General features: G+C 37.0%; 1 protein-coding gene across 4 annotated transcripts in view; it reads left to right on the top strand.

Annotated features, from left to right (window-relative positions):
- The window catches only part of FANCD2 (FA complementation group D2), a 51,904-nt gene that overhangs the window by 4,762 nt on the left and 20,843 nt on the right, over nt 1-26,299 (top strand). For 3 of the 4 annotated variants that reach the window (XM_043885870.1, XM_043885871.1, XM_043885872.1), the window contains exons 6-28: nt 53-113; nt 949-1,001; nt 2,791-2,869; nt 4,205-4,329; nt 5,376-5,463; nt 6,002-6,106; nt 6,614-6,714; nt 7,079-7,187; nt 7,407-7,442; nt 10,615-10,758; nt 12,245-12,379; nt 13,757-13,888; nt 14,903-15,013; nt 18,241-18,350; nt 19,435-19,495; nt 20,557-20,676; nt 21,133-21,206; nt 21,507-21,653; nt 22,173-22,273; nt 22,574-22,689; nt 23,712-23,820; nt 25,492-25,602; nt 25,868-25,980. In XM_043885870.1, the coding sequence (XP_043741805.1) occupies nt 53-113; nt 949-1,001; nt 2,791-2,869; nt 4,205-4,329; nt 5,376-5,463; nt 6,002-6,106; nt 6,614-6,714; nt 7,079-7,187; nt 7,407-7,442; nt 10,615-10,758; nt 12,245-12,379; nt 13,757-13,888; nt 14,903-15,013; nt 18,241-18,350; nt 19,435-19,495; nt 20,557-20,676; nt 21,133-21,206; nt 21,507-21,653; nt 22,173-22,273; nt 22,574-22,689; nt 23,712-23,820; nt 25,492-25,602; nt 25,868-25,980 (2,341 nt within the window). The remainder of the gene's footprint in view (nt 1-52; nt 114-948; nt 1,002-2,790; nt 2,870-4,204; nt 4,330-5,375; nt 5,464-6,001; nt 6,107-6,613; nt 6,715-7,078; nt 7,188-7,406; nt 7,443-10,614; nt 10,759-12,244; nt 12,380-13,756; nt 13,889-14,902; nt 15,014-18,240; nt 18,351-19,434; nt 19,496-20,556; nt 20,677-21,132; nt 21,207-21,506; nt 21,654-22,172; nt 22,274-22,573; nt 22,690-23,711; nt 23,821-25,491; nt 25,603-25,867; nt 25,981-26,299) is intronic. The other variant, XM_043885873.1, reaches the window with a different exon arrangement.

The following is a 26,299-nucleotide window of genomic DNA, read 5'->3' as shown; positions in this document are numbered from 1 at the left end:
ACAGTAACACAAAATAGAAAACAAATTTCTCTCTCTCTTTTTTTTTTAACAGCATGGGTACATCTTACTGTAAGAGCCTGATTAAACTGCTTCTGGGGATTGACATATTACAGGTAAGGCTGTGCCACTTTTTGTGTGAACATCTTATGGATTTGAGTTGTGGTGCATGCCCAAGTATAAATGGCTGGAGCACAGGATAGAGCAGGGTTAATAGGAGCATTTGAATTTGTAGCAGTTTCCCACAGCCCTGTTGCTGAGATGAATCTGGAGAGCAATATCTGTGGTTTGGACTGAGCTGATTAGCGTATTATATCCTGAAGTCTTGTTTGTTCGGTCAGCCTCTGCTTCCTATTTTGTAAAGCTTCATGCTATGTGCTCTGTATACCACATATGTCTCTGCTATATTCACATCTGCATCATCTCCCGTTTAGCTTTGTATTTGCTTATTAACTAGATTTTGCCATTTTCCTCCTCTTTGTCTCTCTATTTAGTAGACAATTTCTCCCACTGTTAATCTTAGCATTCTCTCTTCCTTTTCATTGGAAATCTTGAATATCATTTAGTTCACTTAAATCTATAAGAGCTCCCTTGTTCTCCTGAAGAAAAATCTTCTTTATTGCAAACTATTTGATAATCTGTTAAAATTTGCATGTCATGGGTTAACAGTTGTCATTATAATTAATCATACTATTGATTATCTGATTATTTTAGTATTGCCTTGGTAGTCATTTTGCAATTTTTCAGAGGGTGGATTATTGATAAATTTTTGTATTCCAATATGTTCTGTTCAAAATATAGGAAGCATTCAGGTGGACATTCTTAAAATGAGGATTTCAATTATAGCAGGGTTTTGCCTCCAAGAATCTTGATGGAGAGAATTACCACTAATTGTTCATTTCTTTTGTACATTCGAGACCATCTCCTAACTCCCTGTGTCTTCTTTTTTAGCCTGCCATTATCAAAGTCTTATTTGAAAAGTTGCCAGAATTTCTTTTTGAAAAGTAAGTGAAGTTATATACCCTGTTGTACTTATGTTTCTCTGAAAAGATTGCTCTGAAACATCATTGGTCGTATTTATCATGACTCCTGATTTTTAAGTGACTACTCAAGTTTAACTGTGGTGACTTTGAAATTTTAGTAACATGTCTATGTTTTCCTAGAAGGATACACGATAAACTGGTGGTAGTGATTGTTTCCAAGGAGGGGAGCCAGTTGGTTGGAGTCAGATGTTGTCTTAGTACTATTCTTTACCTTTTCAGTTTTATACTGTACGTGTGCTACCATTTTTTAGAAATGTACTTTAATGGTTAAGATTCTAGGCTTTCACTATCAGGGGCCCAGGTTTGATCCCTGGATGGGGAACTAAGATCCTGCAAGCCATGTGACATGGCCAAAAAAGAAAAACAAACACAGTTTGTTTGTTTGTTTGATTTAAAAAAATAAGGAAAAAAAGAGCAGCCTAATAGAAAAGTAGATAAAGATCATGAATAGATAATTCACAGAGAAGAAATATAAGAGCATTAAATGTTTTTTAATGCTCAAGTTCATTAATAAATCAAAGACAACAATTTCAAATAATGTTTTTTTTACTCTCAAAGGATCTCCCTTGTTGAGTGTAATGAACAAGCCAGTTCGTACGTCACTGGTAAACAAATATAAAGCAATATAATCACTCTGAAGATCAGGAAGTTGTGTGTATCAAAACCTTAGATTTTGCTTTATGTTCAGCTATACCTCCTAATTTATCCTAAGGTAGTAGCTCTGAATGAAAGCAGTAATGAATATTATTACTGTTTAAAATAAAAATTGTAAACAGATTTTCAAGTATAAGGGATTGGTTAAGTAAATTAGTATAGGTATATCATGTGGACATTAAAAATTATAAAAAGGATTATATAATACCATCTAATTAAAAAAATTCAGGTTGCAAGTCATATTTACAGTTCACTCAATATTTTGTTACAAAAAATCATTCACATACATTTACATAGACATGTATGTCAGTGATGGACATCTCTGGATGAGAGGATTCAGGTCATTTTTTTCTCCTTTTTAAAATGTGCTTTTTCAGTGTCTTATATGTATTAATAGTAAACTTGAAGGTTTATCTTTAAAAATTCATGCTTTGCCTGAATAGATTTCACTAGATGATTTGTGTCCTGGCTAGTCTTTTTTAGTAGTTAAACTTGACTATTATAAACAAAAATTGAGTGTTGTCAAGAAGAGGAGTTGCGGGTAATCCAAAACTTAGACACAGGAGGCTCGGAAGAAGGCAAAGACTGTCACCTTAGGGGATATAATACTGAGCCAACTTTTTTTCATCCATATATGGATGGTTTTTGATACTTCCACAGACATAATCTCATCTGACCTTCTAGGTTTCTATACCAGTAAAAAATATTCTGCTGTTTCAGTACTTATCACATCTAGGTAATTAGTTTTTACCTTTTAAAATAATTTCTCTTGCCCAATTTATTAATAATCTTTATTTTTAAAATTGTTTATGTATTTTAAGAGATACTCTTCAGACCTTTCTTCCCCTCTCAACCCTCCCCAGGTATAGTCACTAACAGTTCAGTGTGTCTTCTTCCAGACATCTTTCTCAACATACATGCATATGTCTTATGTTTTTTTGTATCACCTGTATGTCTACCGCAGTGTGCAACCTGTAGGTTAGTGTTTAGTAAATGTTAATTGAATGGCTGAGATGTTAGATGCAGTATTAATGTTTCCTGCTGCGTAGGTCAGACAGGCTACGTTCCTGATTTCTCATCTACCCTAACATTTCAGAGTGAACAGTGATGGAATCAGCATACCTCGACTCATCATCAATCAGCTGAAGTGGCTGGACCGAGTTGTGGATAGTAAGGTAGGCTTGGGGACTTTTTTGGTCTCTTGTCTTTAGAGAGTGTGTTTTCTACACTTAACACCAAACCTTTGGAATTTGCAGGGTTTTTTGCCTTTCTAGACAGGAAATTCATATTTTTCTATCCATTAGCTTTTTTAGCTTTCGTAGTTTGAAAATCACGGTTATTTCATTATTTAAATGTCTTCAAAAAAAAGAAATATATCTCACTGTGATGGAAGTGAAGAGTCTTGTCCAACTCTTTGCAACCCCATGGATAGTCCTTGGAATTCTCCAGGCCAGAATACTGGAGTGGGTAGCCTTTCCTTTCTCCAAGGGATCTTCCCAACCCAGGGATCAAACCCAGGTCTCCTGCATTGCAGGCGGATTCTTTATCAGCTGAGCCACTAGGGAAGCCCATATAGGTATATCATGTGGATATTAAAAACTGTAAAAGCCCATAGGGAAGCCCATAACTATGATGACTGGATGTGATTTATTAAATTAATTGTTTGGATGGAATTCACGAATTTCTCAAAATACAGAGATTATTATGTTTTATTTTTCAAAAAAAGTGAGATCTGAAACCATCCTACTTCACTGCAGATGTTTTGATTTAATTACATATTGAGGAAAGTTTCTTTGGGAGTTTTGTTATTAAGTACCTTGGTAAAGATTAATCTGTTTTGAGCCTTGTGCTTACTCTTCAGAGTTCTTAAAATCATTCTACTAAGTTTTGCCACATTCAAAGGCTAAGTCTTTATTTGGAAGAACATGAGTTTTGGAGTCTCATCTGGGCTAGAATTTTGGGTCTGGCACTTATTAATTGTGTATCCTTGAGCAACACAGATCCCTACCTTTTAAAAAAGGGAGTAGAGGTGTAAATATTAAGTGAAATAAAGATACTAGATAATATGCCATCCAGCCTACTTTTTTGTTTCTTTTTTTTAATATAGATACCGTCTCATTTGTGAAAAATCTCTAGGTGATTTACTTCTGATTTTAGATTTTGAGCTTGGGTGTATGTGTAGTTTACTCTTGCCTGGAAAATCCCATGGATGGAGGAGCCTGGTAGGCTGTAGTCCATGGGGTCGCGAAGAGTTGGACATGACTGAGCGACTTCACTTTCATTTTTCACTTTTATGCATTGGAGAAGGAAATGGCAACCCACTCCAGTGTTCTTGCCTGGAGAATCCCGGGATGGGGTCGCACAGAGTCAGACACGACTGAAGTGACTTAGTATGTGTAGTTGTCAGATTGTACACAAAATAATTCCAGCTCTATATTTTGTGAGTAGGAAGTCTTTCTCTATTCTGGATGCTGTGTTACAGTTCTTATAAATAGTGTCCTCCACTGCAGGATCTCACCACCAAGATCATGCAGCTGATCAGTGTTGCTCCGTTGTACCTGCAACATGACTTTGTCATCAGCCTACCTGAGATCCTAGGGGATTCCCAGCATGCTGATGTGGGGAAAGAGCTCAGGTGGGTAAGCACCTTGTTGCTATCTTGAGCAAGACTTCACTGTGGGAGCCTGTTGCCGCAGTATAAAAAGAGTAATAATATTGTGTTTCTGTATAAAAGAGAATAATACTTGTCTTACTGGGATATTGAATTTGACTTGTTTTTCTAATAATATATATTTAAGTAGATCTATGTATCTGTTGTGAATATGAAGTCTGGCTTAGGATTAGGTATATAAATTTGATCTGTGGAGACGTAAACTTTCCTTTGTTTATTAGCATTTTTTTTGTTTTGTCAGCATTTCCTCTACCCACGGGTGTCCTCAATCATGACTGCACATCCACATGGTTTATGGAACCTATTAAACAGCAACGTTCTTTGGTCCCTAAATGATTCATTCTCATGCACATGGTTGTGTCAGATCCATTGCAGAGATCCATTGCTTTCTAACATTTATGTGAAAAATTCTAATTGATAGAGCAGTAATGAAGAAAGGGTAATGCAACTGTGTATTTATCCTAGAAGTAATTAAAAACTTCGATTTGTAATACCTCCTTTTCTGTAGTTATCTGTAAATCTATCTCCACAAATGTCTAGTGATTTCGTTCCTTTGTACTTTTGGGCAGACTGCTCCTTCTGTGTGTAGCACTAAACCCCTCACTTTGCCTGCCTGTCCTTTTGTATAACTTTCTTTTAGAATCCATTGCTATCCTTCTCTACTCTGTGCTGCTGTAGCAGCCTGCACGTATAGGTGTCATATTTATCATACTTCATTGTAATTGTTGTGGCTTTTCATTTTCCTTTTCTGAGGAAGGATATGTACCAAACTCAGCAGTGATTTCCTCTGAGTAGTGGGGATGATGAGATAGGGTTTCTTGTTGTTGTTTGAATTTTTCAAAATGTGCATGTATTATTTTTACTCAAGAGAATTTTAATGAAACATACTACAGATAGAATTTAATGGGAGCTAAGTATATCCTCTCTTTGCATACCTTGGATGATTTTCCCAAGTCATTACTTGCTCAGTTCTGTTAAAAGTTGCATAATTTGTTTTCCACTGTTCCCAGTGACCTTCTAACAGAGAATACTCTGCTCACCGTCCCGATCCTGGATGTCCTTTCTAGCCTCCAACTTGAGTCAAAGCTCCTGACTAAGGTAGGGAGGACTCGGTTCTCCAGAAACAGAGCTAGTCTTCTTGCCTCCCAGAACCAATGTCAGTCATTCATTGCCCTGGACCAATTGTATATAATGAAAATTTCATTTTGAAACAGTGCTGAATGACACCTACTCTTTTTTTTTTTTTATGAATTTCATATGCTATACTGTGATATATGAACTGTTTTGTTTTTAAGCAGTAAGTTTTAGTGGAAATCTTCTGTGTTGCCTGCGTATTTACAAACTGCTCCCATAGGAATAACAAATTTTTATGCCTTTCTGTAGCCAGTGGAAAATTCAGGCTCCAAAATGTAGGATAATAACACCTCTATATTTATCATCTGTCTGTTTTTTAAGAAGCTGTAGCATTAACAGTTGAGAGCTTGTAATTTGGAAAAAAATAAAATGTGTTTTTCTTCTGAAATTGCAAGTGAGAAGCTGAGTGAAAGAAATAATTTTTCTAATTTTACCTAATGATTGTTACTAGATTGAGATATTAACATGGAAATATGTAAGATTTTTGTGTTTTTGTGTTTAGGTCCGCCAGTTAGTGATGAGTAAGCTGTCATCTGTCAGTTTGGACGACTTACCTGTGATCATCAAATTCATTCTTCATTCGGTAACCCCCACAGATGCACTTGAGGTACTCTGCTGTTTCCCGACAAATACTGTAGGGTATTATATCCTGGAGAGTACAGAGAATAGCTGTGGTGCTCTTGTGAAACTCAGCAGTCAAAAGAAGCCTAACCTAGAGGAAGATATATCAAGATACATTGTTTAAAAGGTTCTGATTGCTCTGCTCTGTCCTGAAACTAATTGATAATGCTGATTAGTCCAGATAGTATTCAGGGGAGAGAATGGATGTACTAGTCAGACTTATTGTTCTATATAAGCTGCTTTGGTTATATTTGCTATTTCAGTGTAATGCCTCAAGGAATTCTGGAATTTTAAGGAGCATGACATACTGTAGTCGCATTAGTTATTTTCATCAACTGTCTTTTTCTAACTGCCTTGTTTAATAATTCATTTAATTTAATAATTCTTTCTCAGTCTTTGAGGAAAATGTTACTGTTCTTCTGTTGGAAAAATAAATTGTGCCTAGCTGCTATGAATGATCAGAACACACAGCTAACACATTTATTTGCTGTAGGTAATTTCTGAGCTTCGAGAGAAGTTGGATCTGCAGCACTGTATTTTGCCTTCACAGTTCCAGGTTTCTCTAAGCAAGTTGAGAAATAAAGGACAAGCAAGGTATAAACTCATGGACAGTTATCACCCTTTTTCTCACATGAGCGGAAAGTTTTCTGACATTTATTGTGGAGCCAGGACAGAAGATGTTAATATTTACAACTACAAATTATGTAGTAATATCACAATAATGTACTGCTATTGTTTTTCAGATAATATTTATAAGTATGTATATATACAAGAATGTGTTTGTGTGTATTCACTTTGCTATTCACATCAATCCCTGATAGACTGCAATAAATTTTTATTAGCCATTTTACGCATGAAGTTGTGACTAGTTTTAAGGCACATGCCTAGGAAGCAGGAATCCAGATCTTACAGGTTCTTCTCTGGTAAGAATGATTTCCTTTCCCTCTGCTACTTGTAGTTTTTCAGGAAATCGAGAAAACAGCGGTCAAGACTGTGTTACTCTTCTCTTTGATGTAATAAAGTCAGCTATTAGATACGAGAAAATCATTTCAGAAGCCTGGATTAAGGTGAGTGAGATCTTTGAACATTGAGGAAGAAGTGGGTGGCAATCAGTGACGGATGTGTAAGTAAAGGTAGTTGAAATAAAAGTCTTGAATGTCAGTCAAAAAAAAAAAGAAAAGAAAGTCAGTCAAGTAGAAATAATAGATGATGGTTTGCCAGTTGAGCAGATTGGTTCAAACGTGTTCTTATGTGTTGTAATATTTTTGTGACCCTTGTTTTTCCAGGCAATTGAAAGGACCCCCTCGGAGACTGAGCACAAGGTAATGTTCATCTTCTGTGAATTTTAAATATTATAGATGTAAAATTAGTGATATTGCCTGACTTTCTCTTCCCTGCTGTTTGCTCTGACATCTTCCAGTCATGCTTTTGTAGCTGCTCTAGTAAACATTAACTGCTTGAGAAAGACGATCTGAAGGGATGGCTTGCCAGATGGTCTTTATTCTGGCAATACAATGAAATAAAATATCCACAAGAGGAAATAGTAATATTCCAAACAGTCACAGTGAATTGCAGTCAAAGAAGCTAAGTCCCCTCCCATGAGGAGATGAGCACTAGAGTCACCTGGGTCATGAGTCAAGTATTTAGGTTCCTCTGTCTGATTGTCCTTCCTCCAATTTCACATGGAGTTGTCAGGATAGTAGCATTTCATGTTTTACTTTCTTTTACTTGATGAGTGAACCAAACAGCCCATTTGTTAGTGGGGTGATGATACTGAATCTGTCTTAATTCTGGAGATGTTTTCTTCAGTCAAGAAGACAGATGATTGAGTTCCTTATGTGCTCATTGGTTCCGTTTAGGGATTTTCTTTAGTTGAAATCTCTTGTTTTGGAGGGTTTTGTTAGTTGGATTATCCAGTTGTTGGATGACTATTCTAAAAGCTGTTGTGATATTGAATAAAATAATGAAAAACTCAGTTTTTTGTGTGGTGGCAGGATAGGAGGGGATCAAAATATCCAAGACAACTATTTTATTATTGCATAACCCTTGGCCTCCTGCATAGCTATTTTTACAGATTTCTATTCATTGTATAAATATAATTTTGTGTTCTGACTTTTTTTCTCTTCACATTGTATCATCAGCATTTTATGTGTTTCTGCGTTGTCTTTATTTTCATTTTTAACAGCTGTATTTTCTGCTGTAATCTATCCTAATTTTGGTGTCTGAGTTGGGCCATCAGTGAAAGGATGTCCCAAGTAATTTGTTGTTTTTTGTTTTTATTAATTAGAACATCTAACCTTTTTAAAAATATATTTTACTGTTAATTGAGATAAAATTGATAAACTAATAATATTATATTAGACATACAATGCAAGGATTTGTTATTTGTATAAGTCCATTAGCAAAATGATCACTACAGTAGTTGGTAATGTTCATCACTGTACGTTGCTAGTACAAGTTTTTTTTTACTTGTGGTACGAACTTAAAAGATCTACTCTCTTAGCAGCTTTCAGATGTGCAATACAGTATCATTAACTATATTCACCATGCTGTATGTTGCATCCCTGTGACTTATTTATTTTATAGCTGAAATTTGTACCTTTACTCATTTTACCAATTCCCTCCCACCACCTCTGGCAGCCACCAATCTATTCTCTGTATCTGTAAATTCATTTTTGTTTTATTTTTTAGATTCCACATATAATTGAGATCATACAGTATTTGTCTTTCTCTGTCTGATGTATTTCAGAATGATACCCTCAGGAATCATCCATGTTGTTGCAAATAGCAAGATTTCATTGTTTTTAGTGGCTGAATGATAGTCTCTCTGTATGTCATATGTCACATTTTCTTTACCCATTCCGTCAGCGGACTCTTGGGTTGTGTCATGTCTCAGTTATTGTAAATAATGCTCTAATGAACATGGAGGTACAGACATCTTTGCAAATTATGTTTGTTTTCTTCAAATGCATAATCAGAAGTGGAATTGCTGGACCTTAGTAGTTCTAGTTTTATTTTTTTGAGGCCCCTCCACACTGTTCTCCATAGTGGTTGCATCAATTTACATTCCCACCAACAGTGCACAGGGTTCCCTTTGCTGTACCTCCTTCGTTATTTTTGTCCAACATTTGTTATTTTTTGTCTTTTTGATTATAGCCATTTTAACAGATGTGACATGATACTTCTTTGTGGTTTTGATTTACCTTTCCCTGGTGATTAGTGATGTTTTACATCTTTTCATGTTGGTTGGCTGTATGTATGTCTTTGGAAAAAGAACTGTTCAGATTCTCTGCCCATCTTTTAGTTGGATTGTATTTTTGCTTTTGAGTTGTGCAAGTCCCAAGTAGTTTGTTCTTTTCTTTTTTGTCCTGCTTGGCTTTTTAAACTCTCTCCCTCTCCTTTTTTTTTTTTTTAAATTAAACACAGGTAATACAAGCCAATTGGGGAGGGAAAAACACCATAAGTATCTAAATATCTGTAAAATAAAGTTTACTTCCAATCTCTGTGCCACTCTTCTGGATTATCATTCTTCCAGATTTTTCTTGTTCATACCCGAGTTGTATATGTGTGCAAACACAAGCATACTCACTCTTATACTTACACATATTTGTACTTGTATATTGTTTTTATAAAAATGGAATCTTACTGTGATTATTGCAGTTTGCTTTTCTTTTGCTTCACAATATAATGTGAATGTCCTTGTCAAAAAATTTAGTATATCTCATTTTTAATGGCCATATAATATGTTGAAAATGACCATCATAATTTATATAACCATGTTCATATTGACAGACATTTTCAGTCTCTAACTTTTCACAAAGTAATTTTCCTAATGATAATGAAAATATATACTGAATTTGGCAAGTGATTTTTTTTCCTTAATAAATGTGAAGCTATTCAAAGTTGTTTCTGTAATAATACTACTTTTACTTGTATTCCAATATTTTTAAAATAATTTTATTTGTTTATTTATTTTTGGCTGTACTGGCTTTTCATTGCTCCACGTGCTTTTCTCCAGTTGCAGCGAGTGGAGGCTACTCTCTAGTTGCCCTGCTCAAGCTTCTTATTGCAGTGGTTTCTCTTGTTGCAGAGCATGGACTCTTGGGCTTTTGGGGTTCAGTAGTCATGGCTCTGGGACCCTAGAGCACAGGCTAAGTAGTTGTGGCACATGGGTTTATTTGCTCTGTGGCATGTGAGATCTTCCCCCATCAGGAATTGAATCGTGTCTTTTGCATTGGCAGGCAGATTCTTTACTACTAAGCCACCAGGGAAGCCCTTCAGTGTTTTCCTAAAGTATACCAGTGGCTAATAGTTGTGACAGTTCATTTCTCTGAAAAATCTTCTAGGTTTTATGAAAAATGTAGGTACTCCCATGGGATTATGTTGAGCTAATGCGTAGTCTTAATGGAAAAAGTTGAGAGCTGCTGTTTTGTTGTAGTAAATGTACGGATTTAGTAAACTGTTTTTCTATTGGTGCATATTTATTGACAACAGATTTTTGACCTGGCAATGCTTCTCATCATCTATAGCACCAACACTCAGACAAAGAAGTACATTGAAAGGGTGCTAAGAAATAAGATTCGATCAGGCTGCTTTGAAGAAGATCTACTACAGGGTACATTCTATATTCATTACTTGGTAAGTTGTCAGAGAAATCAGGCAGCATTAGTCTGAAAGTTATAGAGGTTCTTTTAACCTTTCCTACCTTGTGTGGAAATCATGACACCGCCACCTTTGCTGGGTGATAATCTTTTACAGGGAGCTTAGTATATTTCAAAACATAGTGGGATTGTTACCACCTTGACTGTGACATAATAACTATTAATACAATCAAACTAAGATTGGTTTTCATCTTTTTAGCAAAAAAAGCACAAAATTTGGTTCAACAATTTGTTGAACACTAGACTCAAACCATGTATTCTCTCTTTTTTTTTTCATGTATTCTCTTTTATAGGAAATATTGTAATTCTGGTCTTCTATAATTTCATTTTTGACCTAAAGTGGAAAACTTCACATCTCCCTTAGAAATCGTCATACTAGTTTTAACCCATTGTTCAAGTCCATTGAGACTTTTGAATCTTAATTTTATATTAATCATTTTAATCGTCTAGCTCTCTGTGATCTGTAACTTTTGACAAACCTGCCTTCTGTTTCCTGTTTTAAGTAGTTTCTAAAAACCCCTGAGTATAACATTATCAGAGGAATGCTAGTAGAGACATAATTATATATCTATTGAATTATCACTATTTTAGCCATTCAGCATATGACCCTTGTGATCATTCTTGTTGAAGTATAAACCATTTGATATGGAATTTTATAATCTAGAAATGGTATTTTCCAGGTGAATATTCAGGATATTAACAGTGTACACCTTGGAAAACTGGGTGAACCAGAGGTTTGGGACTTGGCTTAGGAACTAATGAGAATATGTAGTTGAGTCTTAAAACTTTATTATTTAGGAATGGATTTAAAGTTTGTATTATTTTATCTTACAGTCTTTTCTGTGCTTATTTGTGCCCTGATACGTGTTTTGGTCTATAATTTTGCACAGGGCAGAAACCATATATAATTTTTTATTGCATCTTCCTCAGTAAAGCATTATACCCATTTAAAGAGACTGAACTTAATAACTGCTTGTTTATTCTGGTTCCATTCATGTCCACCTGCTGCCTTCTTGTTACGACATAATCAGTTCTCCTCTTGATGTACTTTAAAAGTAATCAGTTTAATTAGATTGAACCTTATAGACTGATTTAAAACCATAACCAGGGAAGAACAGGCCCACTGTATCCCCAGGGAAGCAATATGATTAAGTGAGGAAATTTGAATTTAGAAGATTTGGGTTCTTGTCCCAAGCTGGCCAGATTATAAGCTATTAGGCTTGTGATTTAACTTCTTTGAGTTTAAAAGTCAATTTTTACCCATATATTGAATTTCATTGATTCTAAGAGAAGCTCAGAATGAAGAATTATTCTGAGTAAAACAGAGATTACGATTCCTTAAATTAAAATAAGAATTAGGGGGAACTCTGACAACTTAAAAGGGTTAGCAATAGCAGCTGTAGGTGCTGTGATAACGAAGTCTCTCCCACAGCTTCATTTTTCTCTACTCCTGTCTCCTCAAGGTTCTTAAGGATGTTTGTCCATCCATTTTGTCGCTGGCTCAGAGTTTGTTGAACTCCCTAGACCAGAGCATAATTTCGTTTGGCAGTCTTCTATACAGATATTCATTTATGTTTTTTGACACTTACTGCCAGCAGGTATGTTGAAATATTTATCTTGGGAAGGAGGGAACAGGGAAAAGGAAAGAAATGCCATCCCAAATGACTTGTATGTGATCCAATATTTATTTCTTATTGGTTGAAAGGCATTGAAGAAGGAAGAACTCTGAACTGGGAGTTGGGAAAACTTAGTTCTAGTCCTGGTCTCTGAATGAAGGAATTGGACTTGAGGATCTAACTGTGTGTTTTGAGCTTTAAGATTCTCTCAGTCTAAAATGAAGCTCCAGCTCTAGTTTACTTGAAACAAACATTTGCCTTGGGATTATCATGTAGGTTTCACAGTACAGGAATGGCAGTTTTAAACTTACCTGCTAATAATCTACTGCCACTTGATCCTGAAATTGTTCTCTAGAAAAAGGTGTTATGAGAAAGAAATGAGAGAGAAATGCCTGAGGGCCTAACTCTGTTTCCATGAATACCAGACACCACATTTATTAGTACACATCCAGAGAGGGAAGGCTGTACTTGTGGAAAGTGATTAGGAGAACAAAGAACAAAGTGTCTTGTTTTGTATTGGTCATTTATGTTATACCTTTATTAACAACATTAAAGCACATTTGAATGGGGAACTTTTAAAAATGAATACTGGGATTTCTTTGGTAGTCCAGTGGTTGAGACTTTGTACTTCTGATACCAGGGGAGCAGGATTGATCCCTGGTCAAGAAACTAAGATCCACGATGTGGCCAAAAAAAGAGAGAATTTTAAAGTGAATAATATAAAATTTTTAAAATTTAAAGCAGGAAAAAAAAACACATTTAAAGCAGAGTAATAGACATCTGGCATGAGATTGCTACTGCATTTGAGAAAAACCTTGTGACTTTGTGTGAAACAGCAGTATAAAGGAAGGGAAGAGTGACATCTAAGACATTTGTGGAGAACCATCTTAATGTCTTAGAGACACCATCACGACCCACGTTTACTTGAAACAATAAGTCTAACTTTAAAAAAAATTTTTGAAACCTTTAGCTTCTTGAGTGCCACCTTTTCAGTAAATTTTAATAGATTAAGTACAACAACAATTTAATGGGTAATATTTGACACTTATGAGAAAAAAGAAAGATTATACCAGGAAGCAAAATCCCGAGGGCTTAGATAGTGCTCACCAGTAAAATATGGGGACTAAATCAAGACTGGATGGTAGTGTAGTTAGAGACATAATCCTAAACCTCCTGAATATAATGTTAATGAAACCAGTTTATAGAAGTAGGTGATAGAATGAGGTGGGTTGGGATTTTAACCAGGTTGAGATTGAAATGGCCTCGGGCACAAACCAAAAGAGGTTTGTCATCATCTAAAAGAAGATGACCGTGCTGTATTTTAGCTTCACACAGTCCTGTTGACTTTTCTCTGCATAGGAAGTGATTGGTGCCCTAGTGACCCATGTCTGCAGTGGAAATGAAGTCGAAGTTGATGCTGCATTGGATATCCTCCTCGAGTTGGTAGTTTTAAGCCCATCTGCTATGAGGATGAATGCTGTCTTTGTGAAGGTATATAGTCCTACCGTTGACATATATTGAATGATTTTTCTTTCTTACATATATCTGAGAGACTGTTGATAACTTGTTAGCAATTTATTTTTTATCTTGAGATACCAAGCACTATAATTTGTAGAAGTGGAGGGGATGAAGGTGGGGTAATGGGGCAAATAGTAGAAAAAAATAACTCATCTGTCTGTGTATTTATTAATTCAGCAAATACTTCTTTATACCTAATGATGTGCCAGGCTCTATTCTGGGTGCTATGGATATAAAAGGTAGTCTTTGCCTTTGATGATAGAAAGTAAGATATATAAGTAAGTCACTATATATATACAACATGATGAATTCTCTAATAAAGTGCTGTAGATACACCAGGGCAGAAATAATTAATTTGGCCTGGGAAACTGGAGAAATCTTCAAATAAGAGATAATATTACAGTGATTCTTGAAAGGTAGGAGAGATTAGTTAAGAAAAAATAAAGGAAGTCTGTCTGGGCAGAGAATAGTTTGAACAGAAGCACACTAGTGCCCACGCGCACGGTGCGCTTGAGACGGGACAAGTGAGGTCAGCATGACTGGTGGGTGGGTAGGTGGGGGGCGGAGAGCAGACTGTGAAGGGTCTTTAAGTACCAAGCCTCTTGTTTTATAGACAAGAGGGAGCTGGTAAAGGGTTTTAAGGGAGTTTGACTTAAGTCCTTCTGTATCTGTAAAGAAAGAATAAGTAATTCATGGAGTACAAGCTGAGAAATAAGGTCAGAGACATAACTTTTGGCAGAATATTGTTTTCACTAAGAAAAAGGGAAGCGTGGAGAAAAAGTATAGGGAGAATTAGGAGCTATGTTAGGATGACTAAGTAGAATATCAACGCTTTGGGCTCTGAGGCATAGTTTTAGAGAACTTGAGCTTTTGTGAAACATGCCTGGCTATCTGTGTGTGTGCCTTTTATGAGAATTTTCATTTTTTTATTTAAAGGAAAAAGAAAAGTTAGTTGCTAATCTCATCATTGACATTTTTTTCTCCCAGGGCATTCTGGATTATCTAGATAATATGTCCCCTCAGCAAATACGAAAACTCTTTTGTATTCTCAGCACACTGGCATTTGGTAAAGAGCATGAAGCCAGTAGTCACATCCAGGTAAGTGACAGTGTGTTGAGAGAGAATCTTGTAAACCTCTACAGTTGAAATTTGTTGAACAAAATTCCCACAGCCTGTGTAGTAGTATAACTAAAGTACATAGCCATAATCCTGCTGCTGCTGCTAGGTCTCCTCAGTTGTGTCCGACTCTCTGCGACCCCATAGACGGCAGCTCACCAGGCTCCTCCATCCGTGGGATTTTCCAGGCAAGAGTACTGGAGTGGGGTGCCATTGCCTCCTCCGAGCCATAATCCTAGTATTTGTTTATTCTTTTCCTACTACAAACATTAAATGCTTACTGTATACCAAGCACCAAGACAGTAGATATATTTTAGACCTGCCCTTTAGGAGCTCAGACTGTTAGTATGGAAATGAGCCTGTAATTCTGCTCATTATGAAACTGAGTCAGAAAAGCCATTCAGGTACTGTACCAAGTGCCATGGAAAAACGGAATACTCTTGTTCTGTAAGGAACATCTCCATCTAACGTGAGCTCTGTCTGGTCCGTCTCTAATTTGTGAACACCATTCACTGAAAAAGCCAAAGCCAAGCAAAGTGTCTAAAGATTGGGTTGGAATCAACTCATAGCTCTTTTGCATCTTCAGTGCCACCTTGTGGCAGTAATCCATACTGGTCTTCGAACAACTTTTTTTTTTTTTCTTTTTTTACTAAGTTTAAAGAATTGGCAAGGTAGTATACACCATGGTACAAAATTCAAAAGATATGGAAAGGTAGTGAAGAATGTATCCTCCCTCTCAGTCCTCTAGGCTGAGATTCTCTAAAGGCAATCACTGTTACTAGCTTATAGCTTTCTGAGATGTGCTGAGCATTGACAAATTTGTATTTACCCATATACCTGTTTTTCCACACCTTATCCTCTTGTTTTGTGTCTTGCTTGTTTCATCTAGCAGTGTAGTTTGAAGATTTCATCATATCAGGAATAATAGAGCTATATCATTGTGTTTTAATTGCAGTAAAACATACATAAGATACATTTTACAGCTTTAACCAGTTTTAATTGTACAGTTCAGTGGCATTGAGTGCGTTCACAGTGTTGTGCAACCATCACCATTATCTGTCTCCAGAACTTTTTCATTATCTCAAAGAGAAATTCTGTCCCCGTTAAGCAATAACGCCCCATTTCCCTTTCTTTATACCCTAGTAACCTCTTACCTGCTTTCTATGAGTTTGTGTGATCTAGGTCCTTCATTTAAATAGTCATACAATATTTGTCCTTTTGTGTCTGGCTTATTTCACTTAGCATAATGTGTTCACAGTTCCTCCAGGTTGTCGGATATATCAGAACTTTATTGCTTTTTTTTTTTTTTTAGAACTTTATTGCTTTTTATGGCTGAATATTCCATTGTATATATAGGCTGTAACTAGTTTATCCATTGATGGATATTGGATTTTCCCCACCTTTTGGTTATTTTGAAGAATGCTGCTATGAACATTGATGTACAAGTGTTACTTTTGAGTCCCTGTTTTTATATATTTGGTATATACCTAGGAGTGAGATTTCTGAATCATATGAAGATTCTACATTTAATATTTTGAGGAGCCACAAAACTGTTTTGCACAGTGGCTATACCATTTTGCATTCTAATGAGCAATAGAGGGTTCTAGTTTTCCTACATCCTTATCAACACTTGTTTGATAAGTGTATGTGTAAAGTGGTATCTCACTGTGGTATGATTTCTGTTTTCCAGATGAAAATTTGAAAGTCATCATTAGATGACTAATGATGTTGAACGTCTTACTGTATGCTTATCAGTTCTTGTATATCTTCTTTAGAAAAAGTCTATTCAAGTCCTTTTGCTCACTTTTTAAATGGGTTATTTTTTGTTGTTGTTGACATGTAGGAATTCTTTATGTATTCTGGATGTTAGTCCCTTATCAGATAAATGATTTGCAGATATTTTCTCCCTTTCTGTGGATTGTCTTTTCAGTCTTGATAGTGTCCTTTGGTGCAGTTTTGATGAAGTCCACTCAATCTTTTTTTTCTTTTGTTGCTGGTGGTTTTGGTGTCATGCTTATTTTTTTAAAAATTGCAAAATTTGAAGTCATGAAAAATTTCCCCTATGTTTTCTTGTCAGAATTTTACAGTCTTGGCTCTTAAATTTATATCATTGATCCACTTTGGGTTAATTTTTGTATATGGTATAAGGTAAGGGTTCTACTTCATTTTTGTGTGTGTGGGTATCCAGTTTTCTCTAGCACCTTTTGTTGAAGTTTGTCTTTTTCTGTTGAGTGGGCTTGGCACCTCTGTGGGAAATTGGTTGACCATATGTGTGAGGGTTTATTTCTAGGATCTATTCTATCTGTTGATCTTAATGTGCTTATGCTGTAGCATGTTTTGATTACTATAGCTTTGTAATTTTGAAATTGGAAAGTGTGGGCCCTCCAAACTTGTTCTTTTTCAGATTTATTTTGGCTGTTTGGGGTCCCTTGAAATTCCATATGAATTTTAGTATGGGTTTTTCTATTTTTGTAAAAATTGCTGTTAGAGATACTTGCCTGGTGGACCACTGAGTAGGACTCTGAGCTCCCAATGCAGGGGGCCCAGGTTCGATCCCTGGTTGGGGAACCAAATCCCACATGCTGCAACTAAGAAGCCCTAGCGCCGCAGTGAAGATTCCACAAGCCGCAACTATGACCCAGTGCAGCCTAAAAAAACAAATATTTTAAAAATACTGTTAGAATTTTTTAAATTATTACATTGAATGAGCATATCATCATCTTAACAGTGTTCAGTCTTTAGTTCCATGAACGTAGAATACCTTTCCTTTTATTTAGGTCTTCTTTAATTTCTTTCAGTACTGTTTTGCTGTTTTTTCAATGTGCAAGTCTTTTGCCTCCTTTGTTAAATTTATTCCTAAGCACTTTTTTTTCTGTTTGATTATGTCTGCCTGAGCGGCCAACGACATGATAATTCACATTATCCATAACAAGCAACTATCCCAGCAGTAACAGTAATATCTATTATTATTGAATGTCTACCATATGACAGACACTGTTCTTGGAATTTTTTGTAATTTGGTCTCTGATCCTTGCAAAACCTTTTCCATGCTATAGATGAAAAAAATTGAGACTCAAAAAGATTGAGTGACTCATCAAAGACCACACAGTTAATAAATGATAGAAACCTTGCTGTTCTAGGTTGTTTGGTTCTAATATTTGACTCTTTTGCTGTACCATTCCAGCATCTTCACCACTATTTCCTTGCAGGATGACATGCACCTGGTGATACGAAAACAGCTCTCTAGCACCATATTCAAGTACAAGCTGATTGGTATTGTCGGTGCTGTCACCATGGCTGGCGTCATGGCAGCAGCTAGGTATGTGTGGAGATTCTGATTCTGTGGCTCATGGTTGAGGTTAATCAAGTTGCTGTCTTACAAAATAAAGTGTCATATTGTTTAGACATCATTATAACAGAAGAATTAAAACCATAATAAGAGAAGTTAGCAAATGTTTGTTGTTACTTTTCCATGTTCTTTTTAATCTTGACTGTATATGCTACCTATAATTTTTACAAAATTGTGATTATAGTCATTACATTCTCATTGTTTAAAACTAGGGATTGCTAAGAAATTAAGTTTTAGAAATTGTTTCCACAAAAGGTGAACCCTGATCCTCCTGGGATGCTTTTTTTCTGCATCTGCTCCAATCTTAAGCATTAGACAATACAGATTTCTCCACTACTGTGTTGTTATTGTCTGAAACACTTTGTTTGATATAAATAAAGTCTTCTTTTTTAAAAAAATTAATTAATTTATTTTAATTGTGATATAAATAAAGTCTTCTTGTGGATCTTCCCTCCTAGTACTAGTTCTTTGATTCCACAATTATAACATCTAATAGAAGCTTGGGGCTTGATCAGTTACCGTTGTGAAGTCATGAAATTTAGTTCATGCTTCTTGGAAATGATTTGTCATGAATTCCTCAGAACTCAAGAAACATCCTTAGAGTTAGCATTAGTAATCTGTAGAGCCTGCATAGTATACTGGTTAAAAGTTCATTCTCTGGAGCCATACTGCTTGCCTGGGATCAAATATTGGCTCCATTGTTCTTAGCTGAATGGTCTTGGATAAGTCATTTTACCTTTCTGTGCCTTTATATTTTCACATGTGTAAAGATATTAATAGTATTTACTTTATAGAGTTGTTGAGAGCATTAAATGGAACAATGCCAAGTGCTTGCTCTTATGATTTTTACTAATTTAGTTAGTGTACACTTAAAAAAAATCTAAGGTAGCCATCATTTGCTCTAGTTCACATTTTGTAAGGCCTTAATAAATACTTGGCTGTGCTTTCATGCAGTTTCATCTCCACCCTAATCCTAGGGAGGGCAATTTTTAAAAATGTATTGCTGGTTGTTGCAAAATATTGCAGAAGTGAATCTAAAATAACTTGTTTTTAGAAGTAGATCTTCCAATTTGACCTCAGGGAGTGGAGACCTGAGCAATGAAGAGTGCACCCAGGTGAGTTCTTGTCTTAGGGTTGGATATGTTTATGAGTAACTGAGAAATTGCTTCTGGTCACTGTCAGCTGAGTGCCAAAGAATTGATCCTTCCGAACTGTGGTGTTGGAGAAGACTCTTGAGAGTCCCTTGGACTACAAGGAAAGCATACCAGTTAATCCTAAAGGAAATCAGTCCTGAATATTCACTGAAAGGACTGATGCTGAAGCTGAAGCTCCAGTACTTTGGCCACCTTATGCAAAGAGCCGGCTCATTGGAAAAGACCTTGATGCTGAGAAAGATTGAAGGCAGGAGGAGAAGAGGACGACAGGGGACAAGATGGTTGTTGGATGGCATCACCAACTCAATGGACATGAGTTTGAGCAAGCTCTAGGAAATGGTGAAGGACAGGGAAGCCTGGCACACTGCTGTCCATGGGGTCGCAAAGAGTTGGACACGACTGAGCGACTGGACAACAACTGTCACCTTTCCAAAGAGCGCTTCTTTTTTCAAAATATGTTTTCCTGAACTCATAGCTCTTGTAATTTGTACTACTTATTTGGCCTTTAGAATCCCCTGGCTTGGGTTTTATTTTAATTCTATATCTGTCTGATCTTCTAATTAAATTGTAAATTCCTAGAGAGCAAAATAGGTGGGCCATGTTTGAAGAATAACAGATTGACTAGAGCATAGGGACAAGTAAGTGTATAATTGGAGAGCTAGAGATACAGCTAGTTTGGAGATAGAAAACAGAGTGCTCTGAATGTGAATCAAGACATTTTGATTTAATTTTTACACAGAGGTAGTCCTTAAGGGTTTTAGCATAGAAATGGCATAATCCAAGCTTTGCTTTAGAAAAATTAATCTGGTTCATGTGTCTGATGGATTGGAAAAGAGGTAAGATTGAAAGGAAATGGATTGGTCAGGAAGCTTAGGAGAAACCTCAGGTGAGAGGTGGTGATAAGAGCTTTGCCAGTGAAATTGGAAAGGGAAAAACTTATTGTTGAATGGGGTGAATAGTTTTTAATTAGGAAGCATCAGCAACTCAAGGACTGAACTATTCTCTCTCTTTGACTGTTTCAGGTGATCTCCTTGCTGCAGTTGGTTCATTCCTGCAGTGAGCAATCTCCTCAGGCCTCTGGACTTTATTATGATGAATTTGCCAACCTGATCCATGGAAGGATGTTGGCTCCAGAAGCCCTGGTGAGGCCAAGTATCTTTTCTTAAAACAGTGAAGCTCAAGGGCTGTTTTACTATACATTCTTTTTTTTTTTTACTATACATTCTTCAAATCCTTCTCTCTGTTGTATTGCAAAAATAGATCTGCCCGTGAGCTCTCCCATATTCTAATTGGGAAGGCTGTTCTGATTCAGTCTGCCCCAGGCTTCTCCTCTGAGGCCTCCTTCACATACTAAGGGTGAGAATCATGATCATTTGGTTAATGATGTTGTTAAAAGCCACCATCTATTCTGTGCCAGGCACTTGTATTAAGCATTTTTCATGTAGTATGTCTTTTCCACATCAGAATAATGCAGTATGTATTATTGTTATTTTCTTCTCAGAAATGAGGAAACAGGCTTCAGAAAGGTTAATAGTTTATTTAGGGCTTTATAGGAGTACACCCTGGGCTACACCGACCTTTTTGTTTGCTTCTTGAAGGAATGGCTTGGGCAGACCATCTTTAATGATTTCCAAGATGCGTTTGTGGTGGATGCCTGTGTTGTTCCAGAAGGGTAAGTGCTGTTTACCCACTGACATGGTTGTATTGGTAAAGAAATTTTGTTAGTTATGTCGATAGCTGGTACCAGTCTCCGAATGTTTTTGACTTCAGCCAAGTCTCTCCTACTCCTCCAACTTCCCTCCTCCCAACCCCAACACCCCAGCAGTCCCAGCTCCAGGATTGCTAGAAGATTCCCCACATGTTCTTTCTCACTTCTCCTCATAATAGAGAAGATTGGTTTGTTCTAGTGGTTTTTCCCATAGAGTTACCATACCCTGATGCTGGAACCTCAGATTCTGGGTTCTCTTTGCAGTGATTATCCATTTCCTGTGAAAGCGCTCTACGGACTAGAAGACTACAATAGTTGTGATGGGATTGTCATCAACCTCCTGCCACTGTTGTTCTCTCAGGAGTTTGTGAAAGATGGGAGTACACTGACTTCGCAGGAATCAGACCAAAAGTCAGTATAGTTTTTCTTCTCTAAAACCTCTGTTGGTATGTTGAATGTTCACAAGGAATCCACAGTTCTTGTAATCTGTTGGCAACTTGATTGAAAAGGATTTTTCCTAAGAATGTATTGGATGTATTACCAAGAATGGATCAGACTCCTTGTTTTCTCCCAGATCCTGGGATTGGGATTTGCAATGGCTCATGACAGCCAACAGATACTTTGTGAGGCTGCTTTTGTTTCTCCTCCTTTTTCCCACCTGGGAATGTGTTTGTCTGCCTTTGCCAGTCATGTGCCTTCCTTCCGTCTAACCTGCACTTTATCTCATTGCGGACATTTCACTCTTACCTGTGTCTTCTTCCCTTTCAGTTCGTTATCTATTTGCTGAGCATCCACTATGTTCTTGGTCGTATGATTTTAAAAGTAGACATTTATTTTGGGTAAAACTCGTTAATTACCAGATCGGGCTCTCTATAAACATGGACTAATATGTCTATAAACTATGATCTAGAAATGGATTTTCTTTCCCAGATTGGTTTCTCCGTTGTGCCTGGCTCCCTATTTCCGGTTACTGAGACTTTGTGTGGACAGACAACATAATGGAAACTTGGAGGAGATTGATGGTTTATTAGGTATAGAATGAAGTTACCAGATCTTTCTTCTTTGTAACCTTTCTTTGGTAAACTTAGGGAAGTGGTACATTGGTACCTGTGGGGGGAGGGGAGGGAATTTTCTAACTTCACCGAGACTTTTAAATTATATTTGTTGACTGCTGCATGGTATGAGGGTATTTTTGAGACTAAGTGAAACTTGACCTTCAAATACGAATTAAAGGGGGAAATAAGTAGAAGGAGACCTAGCTCTGGGGGCAGCATCCAGCTTCTGTTGACTTCAACTAAAAAAGATTAGAAATGTTTGTTCTTCTCTTTCAGATTGTCCTATATTCCTCACTGACCTGGAGCCTGGAGAGAGACTCCAGTCCATGTCTGTTAAAGAGCGTTCGTTCCTGTGTTCACTCATATTTCTTACTCTCAACTGGTTCCGAGAGGTGAGCAGAGTTACTGGGACTCACCTACTGTCTGTAATTTCTCTAGAAAGGAAACTATTTTCTTGGTTCCCGTGAGACTTCTTAAAAATTGTCCACCAACCTCTAACCCCTATGTGTCTCTTCAGTGATTGTGTCCCACCCTTCCCTAATCACATGTTCCTCTTAATGTAGCCAAATCAAAATGCTTAGAATTCACTTAATGTTGCCCATTTTTTACTGCTTCCAAGCCTTTTCACACTATTCTGCTTCCTGCATGGAATAACTTCACCTTCTCCACTGTGAAAATACTGTTCCTTCTTACAGGAATGCACTTAATATTTTGATTTAGTGAGATCAAGTGAAGATAGTTTCCAGTATCCTTTAGAATATATTTGTACTTAATGAAATGCACAATAATAATGAAATATATTGAAAATGAAAATAATATCTTATATCTATATCACATTTCCTTTCTCATGCATATTGTTTCTAAGACTATTTATTCACTTGTATGGTCCCTTCTTATCCTGACAACTGTATTATGATATAGGCAAGGTAGGTATTACTGTCCTTGTTTTATACATATGAAATTGCAGGTACAGAGAGTTCAAAGTCATTAAATTTATCAAACACATGTGCCAAATGCTGAACTAGTTTCTTAATTCACACTTAATCCACACAACTACATTCCCATTTTATAGTTAAAGAGATAAAAGCTCAGAAAGGTTTAAGACTTGGCCAAGGTCACACAACTAGTAAGTAGCAGGCCCTGGGCTTGTTTCACCAAAGGTTGTACTCCCTAGCTGCAGAGCTGTTCTGCCTTGTTACTTAGCTAGGAATAAGTAGAACTGGTATTAAAAGTTAGATCCTCCTGTATCGGCCCATACAGAGCTTTTTTTCTCTGCACACCTTGCTGAGAAGACTTTGACATTGCTCACTAGGCTCACAGATCCTTTTACTGAATGGCTCTTTTAGCTCTTGCTGAATAATGCAAATGAGGTTAAAATCTGAACAGTTCACAGATACAATTTGTACTTCTACAGGTTGTAAATGCCTTCTGTCGGCAGAAGTTGCCCGAGATGAAGGGGAAGGTGCTCACCCGATTAAAGCACATTGTGGAGCTGCAGCAACTCCTGGAAAAGCACTTGGCGGGTAAGGGAGTGGTCCCCGCTGGGCACCCTGCTGGGCAGTAGTGAGGAGATGGAGGACAGCCTTTAAGCCAGACTCAGTGATAGCTGCCCCAACTCATGTGGGACAAGAAAATGTTTGCTCAGCAGAAATTTTAAAAAATGAATACAGCCATTTTCCTCCCTTTGTTTTCTCCAGGAGACCTTGGTGTTTGAGAAAAAATAAGATACAAAACATTGGTTGGGCTTTTGTAAATTACTTTGCTTCTTCAGACTTCAAACTTACAGTGCCCTTTACCTTCCTGAACATCATCAGGAGTAAAGCTGAGAGGCCTCTTGATACCCTCTGACCATTAAGAAAACTTGTTTTACAGTTCTAGCTTGATTTTCTGGGGCAAACACAGAGCCTCCCTCAGGCTCTCATCTAAATAATTGTGTGTAAAACAAACTACTATGTGACCAAATATTGCTAATATCTTTAGATTTTATTTATTTATTTTTGCTTTTTATTTATTTATTTATTTTTATTGTAGTGGTTTTTGCCATAGATTGACATGAATCAGCCATGGATTTACATGTGTTCCTCATCCCGATCCCCCTTCCCGCCTCCCTCCCCATCCCATCCCTCTGGGTCTTCCCAGTGCTCCAGCCCCGAGCACTTGTCTCATGCATCCAACCTGGGCTGGTGATCTGTTTCACCCTTGATAGTATACTTGTTTCAGTGCTGTTCTCTCTGAACATCCCACCCTCGCCTTCTCCCACGGAGTCTAAAACTCTGTTCTGTATATCTGTGTCTCATTTTCTGTTTTGCATATAGGGTTATCGTTACCACCTTTTTAAATTCCATATATATGCGTTAGTATACTGTATTGGTCTTATATCTTTCTGTATAATGGGCTCCAGTTTCATTCATCTCTTTAGAACTGATTCAAATGAATTCTTTTTAATGGCTGAGTAATATTCCATGGTGTATATGTACCACAGCTTCCTTATCCATTCGTCTGCTGATGGGCATCTAGGTTGCTTCCATGTCCTGGCTATTATAAACAGTGCTGCGATGAACATTGGGGTGCACGTGTCTCTTTCAGATCTGGTTTCCTAGGTGTGTATGCCCAGGAGTGGGATTGCTGGGTCATATGGCAGTTCTATTTCCAGTTTTTTAAGGACTCTCCACACTGTTCTCCATAGTGGCTGTACTAGTTTGCATTCCCACCAACGGTGTAAGAGGGTTCCCTTTTCTCCACACCCTCTCCAGCATTTATTGCTTGTAGACTTTTGGATAGCAGCCATCCTGACTGGTGTGTAATGGTACCTCGTTGAGGTTTTGATTTGCATTTCTCTGATAATGAGTGATGTTGAGCATCTTTTCATGTGTTTGTTAGCCATCTGTATGTTATCTTTAGATTTTAAATGTAAGTTTATTTTTAGTTCTTAACTGTTTGGATGCTTTATATCTTTTATTTAGAATTATTTTTTGTTAATTGACCATAATCAATTAATGCAATATTTCTATAAGTGATCTTTGGCCATTTTACTGTGCCAGAATGGTTAGTGTCAAATGACCTGAAAGCATCTGATAGACAGTCAGCCATGCTTGGTAGTTCTGGAAACTAGTCTTTAGCTACTTTGGTGGTTATCATTCAAGTTTAACAGTGGTGTATGGTTGGTATACATTGACCTTCCTGTTCTGTTTCAGTCACCCCAGACTATGTTCCTCCCCTTGCAAACTTTGACTTGGAAACGTTAGAAGTAACACCTCATACCAGTACTGCCATTTCAGCAAAAATCAGAATACAAGGAAAGACAGGTATTTTCTTTTCCTCTTCTGTGTCCTCCTATGTGTTGTGTTGAATTGACTTAGAGGTTATGTGCATCAAGGCATCAGTAATTGGAGAGATTATATAACTGAACCCTTTCTTTAGCATGGTTATCAATGAACTGTAACTTAGGGTCATAAAATTAACCTCCTTCATCTCTAGGTAGTCTTTAGCAGGTTGTTTCTTGAAGGCAGTGATATTTTGCAAACAAGATTACTGATTATTTCAGTTACTTTTCTCCTCTTGAAACATAAGGAGGAAAGAAACGAAAAGCAGATGGCAGCAAAACATCCTCCCCTGATGTGCTTTCAAAGGAGGATAATTCAGAATGTGACCCTACACCAGCTGAGAGGAGCCAGCAGGAAAAGGTATTGGAATGATGGGTCTCTATGAAGGTGTGTAACAACCCAGTGAAATTAGCAAAGGGCCAGCATTATCCTATGCATTTTACAGAGAGAAAAGTTACGGAAAGGAGAGGTGAACAAACTCTCCTAGGCCTTGGAGTGACCCTCTCAGTAGCAGAGGTTGGGTGAGACTCGAAATATTGGGTGAGACTCGAAATCACTACCACACACTGCTTCTTCTCATTATTTTCTTGATCATATTACTCGCTTTTTTGCACCCCAGGAGTACTTTGAATTATCTCGTAGCAATTATCAAGTTCTGTCTTTGGATGTATTCTAAATA

Source organism: Cervus elaphus, chromosome 24, assembly GCF_910594005.1.
Source record: "Cervus elaphus chromosome 24, mCerEla1.1, whole genome shotgun sequence".
Lineage (NCBI taxonomy): Eukaryota > Metazoa > Chordata > Mammalia > Artiodactyla > Cervidae > Cervus > Cervus elaphus.
Note: the sequence above shows the minus strand (reverse complement) of the source record. Positions and strands in the feature narration are given on the sequence as shown.